Source organism: Cetorhinus maximus, chromosome 22 (genome assembly GCF_964194155.1).
Source record: "Cetorhinus maximus chromosome 22, sCetMax3.hap1.1, whole genome shotgun sequence".
Lineage (NCBI taxonomy): Eukaryota > Metazoa > Chordata > Chondrichthyes > Lamniformes > Cetorhinidae > Cetorhinus > Cetorhinus maximus.
In genome coordinates, this window is record NC_135900.1 from 11,221,864 (window position 1) to 11,238,863 (window position 17,000).

General features: G+C 42.0%; 1 protein-coding gene across 4 annotated transcripts in view; it reads left to right on the forward strand.

Annotated features, from left to right (window-relative positions):
• LOC144696472 (thioredoxin reductase 1, cytoplasmic-like) overlaps positions 1 to 17,000 on the forward strand; it is a 42,997-nt gene that overhangs the window by 10,601 nt on the left and 15,396 nt on the right. For 3 of the 4 annotated variants that reach the window (XM_078567798.1, XM_078567795.1, XM_078567797.1), the window contains 5 exons: positions 1,061 to 1,183; positions 5,780 to 5,852; positions 8,857 to 8,976; positions 11,666 to 11,808; positions 15,029 to 15,144. In XM_078567798.1, the coding sequence (XP_078423924.1) occupies positions 1,097 to 1,183; positions 5,780 to 5,852; positions 8,857 to 8,976; positions 11,666 to 11,808; positions 15,029 to 15,144 (539 nt within the window). In that variant the 5' untranslated portion in view covers positions 1,061 to 1,096. Of the gene's footprint in view, positions 1 to 32; positions 123 to 1,057; positions 1,184 to 5,779; positions 5,853 to 8,856; positions 8,977 to 11,665; positions 11,809 to 15,028; positions 15,145 to 17,000 lie in introns of those variants that run through there. The other variant, XM_078567794.1, reaches the window with a different exon arrangement.

Below are 17,000 nucleotides of genomic sequence, written 5' to 3' on the forward strand. Positions count from 1 at the left end.
AATTTGGTGGTTGAAATTTGACAATTTGTTAGCCTAACAGGCTTTAGCTGACTGAGGACATAAGCACTGACAGATGATCAGTGGAAAAACACAGCTGAGAGAGATCACTTAAACTCATTTTAAAGGGATGTTTTTTTTTGAAGGATTTAACTGATGATCAGGTTGTACTTTAAATTGCCTTCCAAGTTTTCCAGCTTTTTATTTCTTTTAAATACAGCATTGTGGCTAGAAATTTTAAATGAAAAATGCCTATAGAGTTTCTTGCTGTTGGTGATTTTATGCAATAATTCAATTGTGAAATGAGATCCTTTAGTCAGGAAACTGAATATAAATGTTCTCCAGTTGCGTATGCCTTTGTGGGAGTGTCCCCTTCCTGTAATAGATCACAGGTACAACTACTGTCGGTTTGTGTAATGCAGAATTACTGATACTGAGCCACTATAGTTGAAAAACTGCCTTATATTGATTTTTTTTCATAAGACCAATAAAGAATTGCTGTTTTGATTTGTGTTCTGTAGAAATTTTTACTGCCTTTCATGCAGATGAATTAAATGATTCCCCCCCCTCCCACTCTCCTTCATGCCCCCCTTCTCTGCTTTCTCTTTCTCTCCCCATACACTTCATTCAAGTTTCCTTTGCATTGTGTATCAACCACTTTTCATCCCTCAGTTAAATAACTCCTGTAGTATTTTCCTCTAGGTTTTCAACTTCTTTTCCACAAAGCTATTATTTTTACACTTGAGTACTGCATTTGCTGCTTCATACTGCTAGTAAAATATAAGCACGGCCTAAGTCCACATCTCCCTTGGTCAAATTGGAAGGACATCGTGCTGGGGGGGGGGAAGGACCCTCACTCCTGAGTTGGGTTAACTCTGGAGTTGTTCTGTACAAATTTAGCGTTGGTAGGTAGGAGGAAACCATTTTTCAGGCAGCAAATGCACCCTTAATTTTGATGTTTGCATTATCAAAGCCCTCAATTTTTCTAAAATGAGGTAAATAAGGAGAAATTGATTCCTGTGGTGAAGGAGAATGTGTTAACTAACTTCCATCCTTCCTGAAGGTTCACGAAGGCAACAAGCTTGGAAATTGACTGACGATGAATGAAGCCAATGAAATAAAGGGACCCTATGACTATGATCTGATCGTCATTGGAGGAGGCTCTGGGGGACTAGCTGCTTCCAAGGTACAGTTCTGTGCAGATGTAATGTAGAAATGACCACAGAGCTCACAGCATATTTTACATTGCTTTGTGTGAAAGTGAACGAGATGTCTGACTATACAGAGTATAGAATTGAAGTGAAGGATTCTGCATTGTCTTTCATGCACAGGAGTCACTGGGCTTGTGGGTAAAAAAATAAACCCAGAAATGACTAGAAGGAAGTTATTCATGGACGGTCATAATATCTCTGAGTAGGATATAACACTTTAAACCAAAATTGTTCAGGGCAGATAAATATTGAGAAACGTTTTAAAAATAACTTTGCATTGCTGTGATCTCAAGAGAGACCATTAGCTGAGTTTGGGTTTCTTTTTTTAAAGTTACTAACCCGAATTATGCCACAAGGTTTCATGTTTTAAAACATTATTTTATTGTACAACAATTAAACAAAGTAAGCACAATTAACTTTCATAAACGCTTATTCTTTAAGCCCGAAAAGTGTCAATGGGCCTCTCTTCCCATTCTACTGATATTTCCACCCAAGAGTTCCCTAATATGTTACAGGATCTTGAGGGTTCCTTCAATTCACTTCTCCTGGGGCCAAACAAAGATGTGCCACAGCTATCAGCGATTCACATACCTCAGTGTTCCTGCTATTCCTGAGGTATGAGATTTTTTGGGGTCCTTCCACCAGCATTTGGCCAGGTGACCCTCTAACTCTCCTTAAGCACCTCAGGATTTTAGACACCTGTGTGAGCATAGGCTACACCGTTGTCTTGCTTGGTGGTCTCGAGCTCCTAGCTCTGTGCCTGGTTCCAAACTGTTACAGCTCCAGATATAGACTTGCCCTTGAGGTAATGCACAGATAAACCAACAGAAAAGGTTATCTCCATGAAACCTATCCCCATAGCAACATGGCACTCCTTCATAGCCCCAAATAAAGATCCAAACTAATTAACTTTACCTTCCCAAATCTGTCCTTTTTTATCTGAAAAGTAAATGGATACTTTAAAACCTTCCCATTACAAGTTGCTTTCCAACCTTTCTTTGTTCTGGAAAATAGCATGAATAATTTGTCGAATGGGACTAACTGCAATCTTACCGGACTTACTGACTCTGCTCCAAAGCTAAAAGAAGACCACAATATTGTTTGTTTTCATGCCTTTATAACTCCTTTAAATAAACATGGAACATCCTTTGGTAGTTATTTTAGGGGTGTTTACCAGTTTCTCAAACCCCAGGTTTTTCCCCATTAATCTTGCATATGTTTTGAGAATTGAATTTTTAAATGTGTCATGAAATTAAATATTTTTCAGCATTGTGAATCCATTTTTTTTTTTGACATCTGGGCAAAAGTATTTTTACTCAATTTTTGAGTCCTCCATGGGAGTGGAACTCCTCTTGGGGCCAGAACACAATGGGCAGTATCTCGTCTGGCACCTGTTATGTCCCACATAATATTTAGTGCCATTGACTTCAGTGGGGACAAATGGAGTGGGCGGATTGGTGAGTAACTGGTGGTAGATACACTCCTTAGACTTGTCTATTTCAGAGCTCTGGACAGCCTCCATTGTCCATCCTCCGGTCATACAAACCCTGCTCGTGTCATAGACTTGGTGCAAGTTTATCACGCCCCTGACCTATATCGCCTGCTGCCTTGATTTTAAAGATTCTTGTACAACCCTCCGATTTCTATGCTTGTCTAATTCTTGTGTCTCCCTGATGTTAATTGCTCCACCATTGGATATGCTGTCCATTGCCTAGGCCTAAGCCTTGGAATTTCCTCTCTACCTTTCACCTTTTAAGACACTTTTTTAAAAAAAAATCAAACCTAGCTCATAGGACAACGGGCAAAAATTTGTCCAGAGATCTCATTGTGTCATGTGTCAAATTTAGTTAATGTTGCTGGGAATCATTGGGATCTTTTAACCTGGTAAAGGTGTTATATAAATGGAAGAGGTTGCTTCCCATCCACAAGTTGAATTTTGCCTTCTTTCCAATGCGTTTTGCAGTGAATCAAACCTTTAGGCTTCATTTTCTCCTGATTCTGCTTGTTTTGTGTTTTCTTTTTCCAATGACACACCTGCTCAATGACTGCCTTGGACAGTGAAGCTAGAAACAAGCAGAATGTAGCATGAAGCCTACACCTGATTCTCTGGAGAGGTTGTGTCCCAGCAGAGCAAAGCTGCCCACTTTTGATGTCCAGTGGGTTCCTTTCTCCCACGCCCTGGGTGACAGCGCCACAGGTAGTCTATGATAATGACAGTCACAAGGTGGCCTTGCAGCTTCTGTTAAGGCCAGCCAGCTCCTTGCACTGAATCCCACACCAGCAGAGCGATGGCTTCAGCCACTGTTAAGCCAGGATCCATCCTCAATTGTGTCTGTGCCCAACTCATTAGCATTGATTTTAAATGACCTTTTCTTTTATGTAGAGCAAGTTTCAGATCAAAGATCTACACCTGGCACGGGGGGGGGTGCATTCAGCCCATCATGCCCTTGGTGACTCTCGAAGAGCTATCCAATTAGGCCTACTCTTGCCCCTACAAACGTCTCCCGCATCAAATATATTCATCTGATTTCTTTTTGAAGTTGCTATTGAATTTGCTTCCTCTGTCCTTTTAGGCAGTGCATTCTAGATCATAATTTGCTGCATTTTTATATTACCTCGTGATCTCCTCTTGTCCTCTCCCTGGCTTTTTTGTCAGTTTATTTTAACTCTTACTGACCCAATGGTTTAGTTTCTGTAAGATTAATATGTTTTCTATTTCTTTGCCCCATATTTCTCTCTTTGCACCCAGTAAGTAAATGTTAAATAAATCAGTTATTCTTCATGTCCTTAAGTACCATGAAGGTGTAATTCTTGAAGAAATTGAGCTGGAAATCCTGAAGTAAAAACTATACCACATGATCCAGGTGCTTTAGTTGGTCCTACGCTTAACTAAGTCATAAGGTGTGGGTTCAATTCCCCACCCTGCCCCCCCTGCCATTCTAGAGAAGGTGAGCTCAAAATCGAGGTTGACGTTGAGGGAGTGGCCTTGCTATTTTACAAAGCATTGGTGGGGCCACACCTGGAGAACTATGTAGTTTTGCAACATCTTAGCTAAGGGAGGACATACTTCTAGAAGGCATGCAACAAAGAAGATATTGCATATATTCAGACTTGTGCATTGGGAGCAGGACTAGGGCACTTGGACCTTCGAGCCTGTTGCACCATTCAATAAGACCGTGGCTGATCTGATTTTAACCTCAACTCAACATTCCCACCTATGCCGGATAAGCAAGGAGGTGAAAGGTTACCAAGAATCTGTCCACCTCTGCCGTAAAAATATTCAAAGACTCTGTTTCCGCCACCTTTTGAGGAAGAGTTCAGACTCGCAATCCTTGGAGGGGGGAATTCTATTCGTCTGTCTTAAATGGGTGACCCCATTATTTTTAAATAGTGACCCCCTAGTTCTAGATTCTCCCACAAGAGGAAACATCCTCTCCACATCCACCCTGTCAAGACCCCTCAGGATCTTAAAGGCTTCAATCAAGTCACCTCTTACTCTTCTAAACTCCATTGGATACAAGCCTAACCTGTCTAACCTTTCTTCACCAGACAGCCCCACCCATTCCAGGTGTTGGTCTGGTAAACCTCCTCTGAACTGTTTCCAATGCCTTTACGTCCTTCCTTAAATAAGGTGATTCATGCAGAGAGATCTGGGTGTCCCAGTGCTGAGCTCTGCAATCTCTATTTGGATAATATGCTGGGTTTTTTTTGATTCGTGCTGCCAAAGTGCACAATTCCACATTTTCCCACATATGCACCATTTGCCAGATCTTTGCCTGCTCACCGAACCTATATATGTCCCTTTGTAGCCTCCTTATACTCTTTCACGTACTTTCCTATCTTTGTCACCAGCAAATTTAGCAACCATACCTTTGGTCCCTTCATTCAAGTCATTCGTATAAATTGTAAAAAGTTGAAGTCCCAGCACTGACCCCTGTTACTCCACTCGTTACATCCTGCTGAACAGAAAAAGACCCATTTATGCCAACTCTGCTTCCTGTTAGCCAGCCAATCTTCTATCCATGCCAATATGTTACCGTCTACACCGTGAGCTTTTATTTTCTGCAATAACCTTTGAGGTGGCACCTTATCAAATGCCTTCTGGAAATCTAATTACAATACATCCACTGGTTCCCCTTTTTTCTATGCGTGTAGAACTCCGAAACATTGGTCAAACGTGACCTGCCTTTCACAAAACCAAGTTGACTTGGCCTGATGCTGAGAAAATGTTTCTCCTGGTTGGGGAAATCTGGAACATAGGGTCATAGTAAGGGGTTAGCCATTTAGGACCGGGATGAGAAGGTTGTGAATCTTTGCGATTCTCTACCCAGGAGGGCTGTGGATGCTCAGTTGGTGAGTATATTTAAGGCAGAGGAGGAGAGAATATTTCGATTATGGGGACAGTGTGGGAAGTTGGAGTTGAAGATAATCTATGATCATGAATGGTGGAGGAGGCATGAAAGACCAAATGATCCACTCTAGCTCCTATTATGTTCTTCATGCACTGAAAAGTGGATTTTTGTTTTGATACATGGTTACATCTCATGCACATTGCTCTCATTATTTCACAGGAAGCTGCCAAGTATGGGAAGAAAGTACTGGTCTTGGATTATGTTACGCCCACACCTCTCGGGACTACATGGGGTAAATGTTTAATAATGCTTTCCTATATCTTTTCACCCAAACTATATTTTTAATGGATTTTCAGGGACTTGGCGAGGGCCTTTCCTTTTGCATAAGGTTTCTTTAGCATGTTGCCGAACATTCAAACTAATTAATTCCCTCTGATTTAAGAACATGGAAATTGCTGAACCATGAGACAGAGGCCCATCTAGTTTGCCAGCTACTATCCTGATTGTTACATGATGTCTATGGAGTTGTTGACCAATCATGGCAATCAATTTTTAAATTTATTCTTTGGGATGTGGGCATTTCCGATGAGGCCAGCATTTATTGCCCATCCCTAAGTGCCCTTGAACTCAGTGGCTTGTTATGCTATTCCAAAGGGCAGTTAGTCACATCTAGGCCAGACTGGGTAACAATAGCAGTTTTCCTTCTCTAAAGGGCATTGGTCTGCTAGATGGGTTTTTACAACAATCAGTGATAGTCTCAGTAATGATGACCATAACTACCTTTTCAATTCCAGGTTTATTAATTAATTTAAATTCCAGGAGCTGCTGCAGTGGGATTTGAACCCATGACCCCAGAGCATTCTGGATTATTAGTCCAGTGAAGTTAGCACTTCATAATCACATGCACACATGAATTAGGAGCAGAGTAGGCCTTTTGGCTGCTCATGCCCACGCTGCCGTTTAGATCATGGCCGACTTTGGTTGTTGCCTCGACTCCACTTTCCTGTATGCTAGGCAACAAGAGGCTAAGAAAGGCCCCAACCTTGGAACCTCGGGGGAGAATTTTCTCCCCGTCGGTTCGGTGCGGCCGGGCGTGGAGTTGATCGCCGCCTGCGATCGGCTGTGCGCTGCCGTTTTACGTGGGCAGGCCAATTAAGGCCTGCCCAGCATGGCGCATGGCCGGCAGTGCTCGGCGCTACCTATGCAGGGGGAGGAGTGAAAGTCAGGGCCTGCGTGTGAAAGAGCACGGAAATCTCTGCAGCACACGGGAGGAGGGAGAGTTGGGGCCTGCGCTGTTTTGCGCGTGCGTGCGAAAGAGCGCAGAAATCTCCGAGGCAGAGTTCCCTCAGGGAGATCAAGTTCAGTTTCAAGTTTTAAAAAAAAAAATAATTTACACATGTCCCTTCATGTGACAGCGTCACGTGAGTTGGGACATGTTTATGGAATGTTTTAAAAAAAAAAAGTATTGTTTTAATAAACCCTTCATGAAACCTCATCCCATGAAAAATGCGAAGGCCGCCTGGGTTCTTCACCTGTCCGCCAGCCAAAGGTTGGATGGGCAGCCCTGTCAAATTAAGTGGTTAACTAATGGCCTTAACAGGACTTTGACAGTTCGGGTGCCCACTAAATGGAGGATCAGAATGACGCGCAGTGACGTCAGGACGCATGCCCAACATCACCGCACATCATTTTACGCATTGGCGTGCGGGGCCTGCCCCCTCATGCTGAACAGAAAATGCTGCCCTCGGGTTCCAAGCCTGCCACACTCACCACATGCAATGCCCCAAAACAGTTGACCAGTGTCCCAAAATGTTATTTTCTGGACGAAATCTAATTTGCATTAGAATGAAGCCATAGTAACTCCTTCCACTGTCCCTCTGAGTTTGTTCCACTTACTCACTGGTTATTGTGTGGCAGGTGATATGTGCCAGGCAGACCAAACCCATAAGGGAAACTTGACCGTGCTATTACAATGGTTTTGCAATTTGTATTTATTACAAAGATTTGTGCACTGAATTCAGAAGTAAAGAATCCACTTTAGTGATTTTAAAAATTAAATTAAAACATATAAGAATTTAAATGCTAGATTAGTTACTTGATATTATAACAAATCCAAAAATTCTTAATTAACCTGACTCCCAATTACACCCCCCCTTTTAAGGCAACAGTCCAACGTAGATTTTAAATTTAAATAAGCTATCCAGCAAGGTTACCGGAACACCCACTTGACGGTGAAATTCCAAAGGCTTTTAACACAACTTTGGAGAAGTGCCACTTCAGTAACTAGAGTGGCAAGGGCTTCTTCCAAGCCTGTCACATGGTGTACCTATCAAGATTTTACACTACCAACCCCACCTCCTATCCTTTCACCCTTCTTTATTTCTCTCTTTAATGTGTAAACTCTCATTATTCTACATGTATATGGAAATTTACTTTCCCCATAATATAAAAAAGTCTTTCATGTTGTCATTGTGGTCACCACTTCCAGGAAAAAATGTATTGTTTTGCCTCACTTCTCTTTTCTTAGTTAAACATGACGTCATCCCTTTGAAAATCAAACAACCCTTTCACTTATCTAAAAATGCAAATTTCATTCACACGTCGTCTGTGGAACCCTCAACCTAGCCTGTCCATCTCCATTTCAAAAGTCTGCTCTCTTGATAATTTCAAACTTGTAGCCTAAGCATCTCTAGTCTAATTAAATCAGTCACACAGAACCATCCACACTTACACCCATAAGCCTACAATAATAATATGAAAAATAATAGTTTTGTGACAGCCTGAAATACTGTTTCCATAGCAACATGTTTCTTGCCCTCTGAGCAGGAAGGGTGTGACTAATTGAATAACTTTCTAAGAGCCAGCATATGTACAGTGGGCCACATGGCCTCCTTACTATGATTCTAAAATAGCAGGCAATGTGTGCCCTTAATTTTGATTCACACTGTTGGTGGGTAAGACTCACTGCTAGCAACCTGAATCCATAAAGGTGAGAACGTAGTGGTTACAATCAAATCAGCCATGATCTTAATTGAATGGCAGAACAGGCTTGAGGGGCTGAGTGGCCTACTGCTGCTCCTAATTCATACGTTTGTATAAAATTACCCTTGGTGTGTTTTTTGATCTCACTTCCATCTGGTGAGGTTGAATCAGCCCAGGTATTTCTTCCAAATTTTACCTGGATTTGGGTGTTTTGGCAATATTTAAATAAGGAAGGTTTGTGAAATCCAGATTTTTTTTTATATATAAAGAAAAGGAAAGTTTGCAGTATTGTGTATTTTTTTTTTCACTATCAGGTCTTGGAGGGACATGTGTCAACGTGGGTTGTATCCCAAAAAAGCTGATGCATCAAGCTGCAATTCTACACCAAAGTCTACAGGATGCCAGGAAGTTTGGCTGGATGTTTGATGAACAAGGTTTGTAAAACAGATATGGATGCGAGATTGCAGTAGTACAACTTGTTTTAATCGTGCATCCAATCTCATTGTTATCAAGAAGGCAAGTTTCCACCTTTAGTAAAGCTATCTGTCTCTACCCCTGTCGTGGCTCATCTGCTGAAAACCTCCCCCCACCCCCACTGCCGCCTGCTGTTACTGCCGTTCCAGTGTTCTCCTGACCGGCCTCCCACTATTTCACCCTCCATAAAGCTGAGCTCATCTGAAACTCTGCTGCCTATATCCTAACTTGCATCAATTCCCATTCGTCCATGAACCCTATGCTCACTGACTTGGACTGTCAGCCTGGCAAGCCTCAGTTTTCAAATTCGCATCCTTTGCATTTAAATCCCTCCCAAACCTCAACCCCTTCCTAATCTCCAACCTCTACCAGCCCTACAATCCTTGGGTATCTGTGCCCGTCCAACTCTTTCACATTCCCAGTTTTATAGTGCTGCACTATTGGAAGGTGTGCTTTCAGCTGTTAATCTTTCTAATTCCCTCGGCCTCTACCTCTGCCTATCTTCCTTTTTAAGATTCTGTAAAACCCACTTCCATGACCAAATTTTGATGATTTCCTTTGGTGGCTCTGTCAAATTCTATACGATAATGCTCCTGTAAAGCACCAAGGTCTATGTAAACGTGCTGTTACTTCAAATTGGTCCAATCCAATAGACACTGCTAATTAGTGGTAATGAAATGCTTATCCTTCATAGATCTATAAATCACATCATTTCTCTCTGGTTTTTGGGAAAATAAATTAATGAACTTAAGTTATCCTTGTATTAAGATTGAAGACAGTTTTTGTCTTGTGGTGGGATGGGGGTGCAGAGGAAATTTGCCAACGCCTGGAATGAGGGGCTTCAATATGTGGAGAGATTAGTGAAGCTGATTGCTGCTTTTGGAGCACAGAAGGTTGATGGGAGACTTAATGGAGGTGCTCAAAATTTTTGAGGGGCTTTGAGAAACTAAATGAGAAACTGACTTCCTCTGGCAAGTGGGCAGGTGACTGAAGAAATTTAAGGTTTGCAAAGCTATGGGGAAGGAACAGGGAAATGGGACTAATTGGATTGTTCCTTCGAAGGACTAGTACAGGCATGATGGGCTGATTATGATTCTGTGAAGGCTTTTCAGAGGAAGTGGCATTGACAGTTGATTGTGGGAGGCTATAATGTTGCGCACTGAGAGATTTTGACAGAGCACTCGACAGTGTTCTGAGAGTTTGATCAAACTCAAGTCGTGAGGATGAGGTAAAATTTTGGAAATGGACAAGAAATTGACTGGAAGTGTAGGAAGGAAGTTACTTGTTGGAATTGAGGAGCACCAAGGATCCATGATGGAATTCCTCATGATGCTTCAAGTTTACATCAAAATTTCAGGCACAGAAACCCAATGCCAAGTGAACAGGAGTGGTTGAATGTGAGGGGGCTTGGGAGTTTCAAAATGATTGAATGGCAGATGTGAAACAGTGGCATGCAGAGCTTAAAATGGATAAATGAAAAATTCTTAAATTTGAGGAAGAATATTTAAATTCTTAAATTTGAGGAAGAAAGTTAAATGTCCCCAGCAATGGTTTGAATGGTGTTAAGAGATTTAAAGGTCTTGTAATATGATGTTCAAACTATGCAGCCACTAGACCTGCAATTAAAAATGCAAGTGCAATGTATAGCCAAGACAGAAGTCTAACTTGTGCTTTAAACCATATAGCTCCCTGGTAATGGCACCTTAAGCCCTGGGGTGTAGGAAAGCGCCAGGATTGATTGAATTTCTCTTGAGGGAAGGCTGGATAAACTCAGGGTAGAGTTTTGAGCCAAATTCCAAGACTAAAACAAGGGAACTTCTGGTTTGAACTAATAAAAGGCAAATTTGGGAGCTATTTCATAGAGGTAAACACATGGAATAGATTTAAGAGTTAGAGGAATGGAGGGGAAGGAACCCTAAAATAATTGGATGCTGTGAGAAGGAGGGCTTTGGAATTATAGGGCCTTGCTGCTTGGATGAGCTGAAATTGGGCAAATCATACAAAATTACCGTGTAATATTGTGAATCTCTGTGTCAAAGTGAAGGCAGTTAGCTGTGCAGTGTGCCTCCACCTCTGCTTCAGTCTGAGGTACAGATGTATTCTAAGCTAAATGGCATTGGAGCAGAGCTCCATCTTAAACAAGCATAGAGTAGAAGGATAGGGGACCAGTTACCCAGTCTATTGCTCCAAACCTCATTGTCTAAGTGCCATGCTGAGTGGCATAGGTGACCATGGTCTTTCAAACTTTCCAATCATAGCAATAGTGCATGACTTTGCTGTTGAAATTCTAGTTAATAGGATATTTAATGACACACCTACACCTGTGTTTAGCAGTATATTTACCAATTCTAGGTACCAAATGAGTTTTTTTTTCTTGATGCTAATGCATAATGGTTGAGGTTTTATGTTTGGGAAAAATTGGGAGCATCGTGAACCTCTCTCCAATTCTTTGATCTGTAGACCTAGTGCAAACCTCTGGCCCATGGCTTGCTAAATTTGCACTTTACTGTATTGTATAAATATTGTATTTACTGTCTTTTTAAAAAAAAAAACACAGTTTACCACTCCTGTTTGTTCCCCTCTATAAAGGTTAAGAACTAAAAAAAAAAAAAAATTCTACCTACCAAATAACATTTGTTTTCTCTACAGTTAGTCATGACTGGACAACTATGAAAGATGCGGTTAAGGATTACATAGGCTCCTTGAACTGGGGCTACAGAGTTTCTTTAAGAGACAAAGGTGTTACCTATGTGAATGCTTGTGGAGAATTTGTTGGACCTCACAAGATCAAGGTACCTGCTCCATGAGTTATTTCTAAGGTAGTGTTAGTGAATGTAACTAATGAAGCCAGCTGGAAATTTAAATTCAAGTGAGATGTCTCAAATGTCCAGCAGTGCACTGTACCACTGGAGAAACTCACCAAGGGTTCATTGGTAGCATCTTGCAACCCACAGCCCATCTAGATGGGCAAGGGCAGCAGATGAATAAGCACACCATTATCTATTTCCCCAACTCCATCTTGACTTGGACATGTATTGTCATTCTTTACTCATTGGATCAAAATCCAGGACCTCCCCATTTGACAGCACCATGGGAGTAGCTTCACCATGATTCCAACGCTGATCTATGTAGCACATTGTTCAGTGATGCCCCTTTTCATCAACATCCTCTTCTTTGTACTTTTGTACTTTTTTTTCTTTAAATGTATTCATTTGGCAAATCCAGCATTATTGCCCACCCCTAACTACACTTGAAGATGATGAGCTGCTGTCTTGAACTACTGGCATCCATGTGGTGTAGCTATATGCATGGTGCTGCTAGGGAGGGAGTTCCAGGATTTTGATTCAGCAACTGTGAAAGAATGGTGATATAGTTCCAAACCAGGATGTGTGGCTTGGAGGGGAACTTGCAGGTGCCCATGTGATGTGTTCTGCTAGGTGCTAGAAGTTACAGGTTTGGCAGGGACTAATCCTTCATAGGCTGATTTTTGCTTTGCACCTTTTCTCTCAGATTTATTATGAGGCTGTAGCGAGTGTGAAGGAAGGACTAATCCTGTGGTCAGACACTCGGTTATGTGGCTGGGAAACTGCAGTTCCTCAGTTACTAGGAACTAACTTGGTTGGTGGGTCTGCACCTGTACTCACAGCCAGTACTTTTCTTCACTGGAAATTCCCCGATCACAATAATTCCTCCTATTGTTTGAGTGAACCAGTTGAATTTTAAAGTTCAACTCCATTATTTGACATTCTGAGCCCTTGATTTACAAACATCATTGATGCCATATAGATCAATTTTCAGTCTTGTATCAACTCCCATTAGGTTGGTAGCTTGTTTTATTTTCTCCCCCCTCGAATTTCCTGACCCCATTGATCCTCTGGTAGAAATTTATCAACGTCCTAATGTGTCCATAATGTACACCCAAACAGAGGTCCAAAATTGGGCCCCATTAATTGGGTGAGGTACTGGTGCCTTCTCGAGCTGCTCTCACCATTTAAGCAATGGTTGGCTGTTTGTCTTGCTGGCAGCCATCCATGCCCAAAAGCCCCACTAAGGGGAAGAGGGGGTAGAGTGGCAATGGGAGTGGTTTGGAGGGCATGAGTTGTTGCTCTTGGCTCCACAACAGAACTCTTGGTTTTGTTTTCAACAGCCCCAGTTTTGAACAGGAGAGACTTGAGCACATCATCCAGGCTGACACTCCAGTGAAGCAGTGCTTCACTGTTGCCTTTGAAGTGAGACATTGAATCAAGGCCTCATCTGCCCTGTTGGGTGGAGGTAAATATCATCTGACACCCTTGAAAGAAGGGCAGGGTAGTTCTCCCCAGTGCCTTGGCCAATATTCTTCATCCAACACCCTTGAACTTTGCTGTGCATAAAATTGACTACAGCATGTCTGATGTCACAACAGTGAACTAAACATCGGAAGTTGATTGTAAAGCACTTGGGACATCCTGAGGTCATGAGCACTATATATAAATGCAAGTTTGTTCTTATTCTTTCCCTAACACTGGGATGTTGTAGCTAATTGCAGCGCTCATTCCACCTCCCCAGACCAGACATAGAAGGAATTGAACCTTCATTCGGAGATGGCCCAGAGTTGCTGCTAATCTGAGAATGGGCACAATCTGGCTAAAACCAGTGTCAAAGATTGCAGGATTTTAAACCTGAGTTCGAGCCCAACCATGGTAACTGGGAAATCAATTAATCGAAAATCTGGGATGAAAAGCCAGCAACAATAGTGACAAACTAGTAAATTATCATTTTTAAAAACCCAGTTGAAGGAAATCTGCCATCCTTGCCTGGCCTGGCCTACATGTGACTCCTGACCACAGCAAAGTGGTTGACTCTTTAACTGCCTCTGAAAAGGCCACTTGGTTGTTTTCAAGAAGGCAGCTCTCCACTGTCATTGAGGGCAATTGAAGATGGGCAAGAAATATTGGCATTCCCATAATGAATGTTTTAAGAATCCTACCCCAGCTGTAGTAGCCTCCATTATCTTTAATGCTCATTTTTGTAATAAAAATTGTACTTGAAGTAGGTTCTGGCAGTACCTCCAGATTGGAATAAGAACCATGATGTGTTTCCTCTGACTGCAAGGCTCTTAACTGTTTTAAAACATGCCCAAGTTTTTAAAACCCATTTTTAAAATTAATTTGCTAATAGTAAATAGCCCCATAGCTGTCTAGATAATATATCAAAAACAGAATCTGGAATAACAACAGGAAATGCTCAGTATGGTGTCATGGAGAAACAGTTAATGTTTCAGATCAGTTGATTTATCGTTTTTAAGTTGCTTTCATTAATTTGGGACGTGATTATTCACAAGTGGCATGCAAGACTAAATGTTTGTGATAAACCCATTTTCAGCTGTATTAATGAACCTGCACCAGGTTAACATTTAAATATACATCAATGAATATTTTCAATGCAATAAAAAGCAATTTACATTCTATTACACTGGCTCTTGGAGGATTTACATTATGTAAATTTATTAGCATTATGCAATGAGCAGAAACTTGAATAACAAAAAAACTCTACCTCCTAAGGGTGACTTTCCCCTTGTGAGCCACCTGGGATTGATTGAAGGAAGCATTTGTCATGAGCTGTTACAAACATAGGAACAGAAGGAGGTTATTTAGCCCCTTGAGCCTGTTTTCTCACTCTGATCCTGGCTGATCGGACCTGCCTTTGCCCCATATCCCTTAATACCTTTTTTAGATGATCTTTGATTCTGCGACAATTGATCATCCCTAAATCCATGGCCACTTGCTGCATGTGTGTGCGGGTTTGAATATGGAGACTGTGCCTTCTACTTCTGGAATCCCAAGCAGCAGAAGCCATTTACCCCTATCATGCTCCCCTTCACAGATTTTAACATTTTTGATTTAATCGTCCCTTAACCTTCTAAATTCCAGGAAATAAGCCCTAAGTTTGTTTAACCTTTTCCTTGATGCTTAACCCCTGGAGTCCAGGAATGATTGTAGCCAATCGACTAACTTTCCTTTTTGTTTTAAGGCCACGAACAAAAAAGGAAAAGAAACATTTTACACGGCAGAAACGTTCATATTAGCCACTGGAGAGAGGCCTCGGTACCTGGGAATTCTGGGTGATAAGGAGCATTGCATCACCAGGTACTCCTAAAATCTCCAACACAAATTATTTTCAGTATTTAGATATGAATATATGCATAGTATTAGACCAGCTATGTCGCCAAGCAGGGTACAGGAACGTGGTGGATGTTCCCCTGGTAACCCAGAGGCCTAGATTGTTGATCTGGAGACCTGGGTTCAAATCGCGCCATGGCAACTGGAGAATTCAATTCATCAAAAAGCCGGAATAAAAAGCCAGCATCGATAGCGACTATGACACTAGCAGGTTATTATTTTAAAAACTCGACTGGAGCAAATCAGCCATCCTTACCTGGTCTGACCCACGTGTGACTCCAGACCCACAGCAATGTGGTTGACTCTTAACTGCCCCTGGAATAGCCACTTTGAGAAAGCAGCTGACTGCCTCATGGAGGGCAGTTCAGGATGGGCAATAAATGCTGCCCATTTCCATTATATGGGGGGCGGGGGGGCGGAATCGGGGGGAATCCTGCCTCATACCGTGATGTCTGGAGCCTATAAGCACTTTGTCCCAACCAGCTCCCTCTGCAGCTGTGTAATCTGTTGGGAGAGTAAAAGCACCAGATGAAAAACAGAGCATATGTTAAAAATGCATAAATTTCATTAATGTCAGCTGTAGGGGTCTGAAAGTAGCAGATTAACCACTTCAGAAGTCAAAGCATCTCTGATCTTAACTCGGGCACTACATCATAGGAAACATTCAATAATAGAGAATTGTATAGTAATGGTATATGCTACACTGGAGAAAGATGCATTTACAACTCTCACCACTCGTACAGGAGGCTGTTCTAGTGAAGGGGTATTGTATCTTGGCATTTACTGAGTTGTACAAACACTGGACTATGTTTATAGTAAATGGATGATGCTTAATCGGAGGTGTGTAGACTGGAGTGTTGTACTGAAGGGCTGATGTACACTGCATTTACTGTAGCAGTTATTATAAAATCTGATACTCTTAATTCAAAGTATCTGATCATTTAATTTATTTCACCTTCAATCAAGTTAGATTAAATTTGGGAAGGTGGTGGCACAGTGGTCATGTCAGGAGACTAGTAATCCAGAGGCCCCGGCTAATGCTCTGCTGACATGGGTTCAAATCCCACCATGGTAGCTGGTGGAATTTAAATTCAATTAATAAATCTGGAATTTAAAACTGGTCTAATGGTGACCATGAAACAATTGTCGTAAAAATCCATCTAGTTCACTAATTCCCTTTTTTTAGGGAAGGAACTTGCCTGGCCTACATGTGACTCCAGACCTACAACAATTAACTGCCTCTGAAATGGCCTGGCAAATTGATTCTAGTAAAAGGAATGACACCAGATGGACCACCCAGCCCTGTCAACCCTGCAATGTCCTCCTTACTGACTCCTGGGGCCTTGCACCAAAATTGGGAGAGCTTTCTCACAGACTAATCAAACAAACTGACATAGACTCAGAATCATACCTTGCAGATGAGTCTCAGGCACCCCCAGCACCATCTGAATATGTTCTGTCCCCATTGACAGGACAAACCCGCCAAGGGGTGGTGGCACCATGGCATACAGTTGGAGGGAGTTGCTCTGAGTCCTCAAAATTGAGTCTGGACCCCATGAATCCTCGTAGCATCAGGTGAAACATAGGCAAGGAAACCTCCTGGTTACCATCTACCATCCTCCGTCAGCTGATGAATTGGTACTCCTCCATGTTGAATGCCACTTGGAGGAAGCACAGAGTAGCAAGGGCACAGAATGTACTCTGGGTGGGGGCCTTCAATGTCCATCACCAAGTGGCTCAGTAGCACCACTACTGCCCAAGTCCTAAAGGACGTAGCTGCTAGCCTGGGTTTTCGGCAGGTGGTGAGGGAACCAACAAGGGAA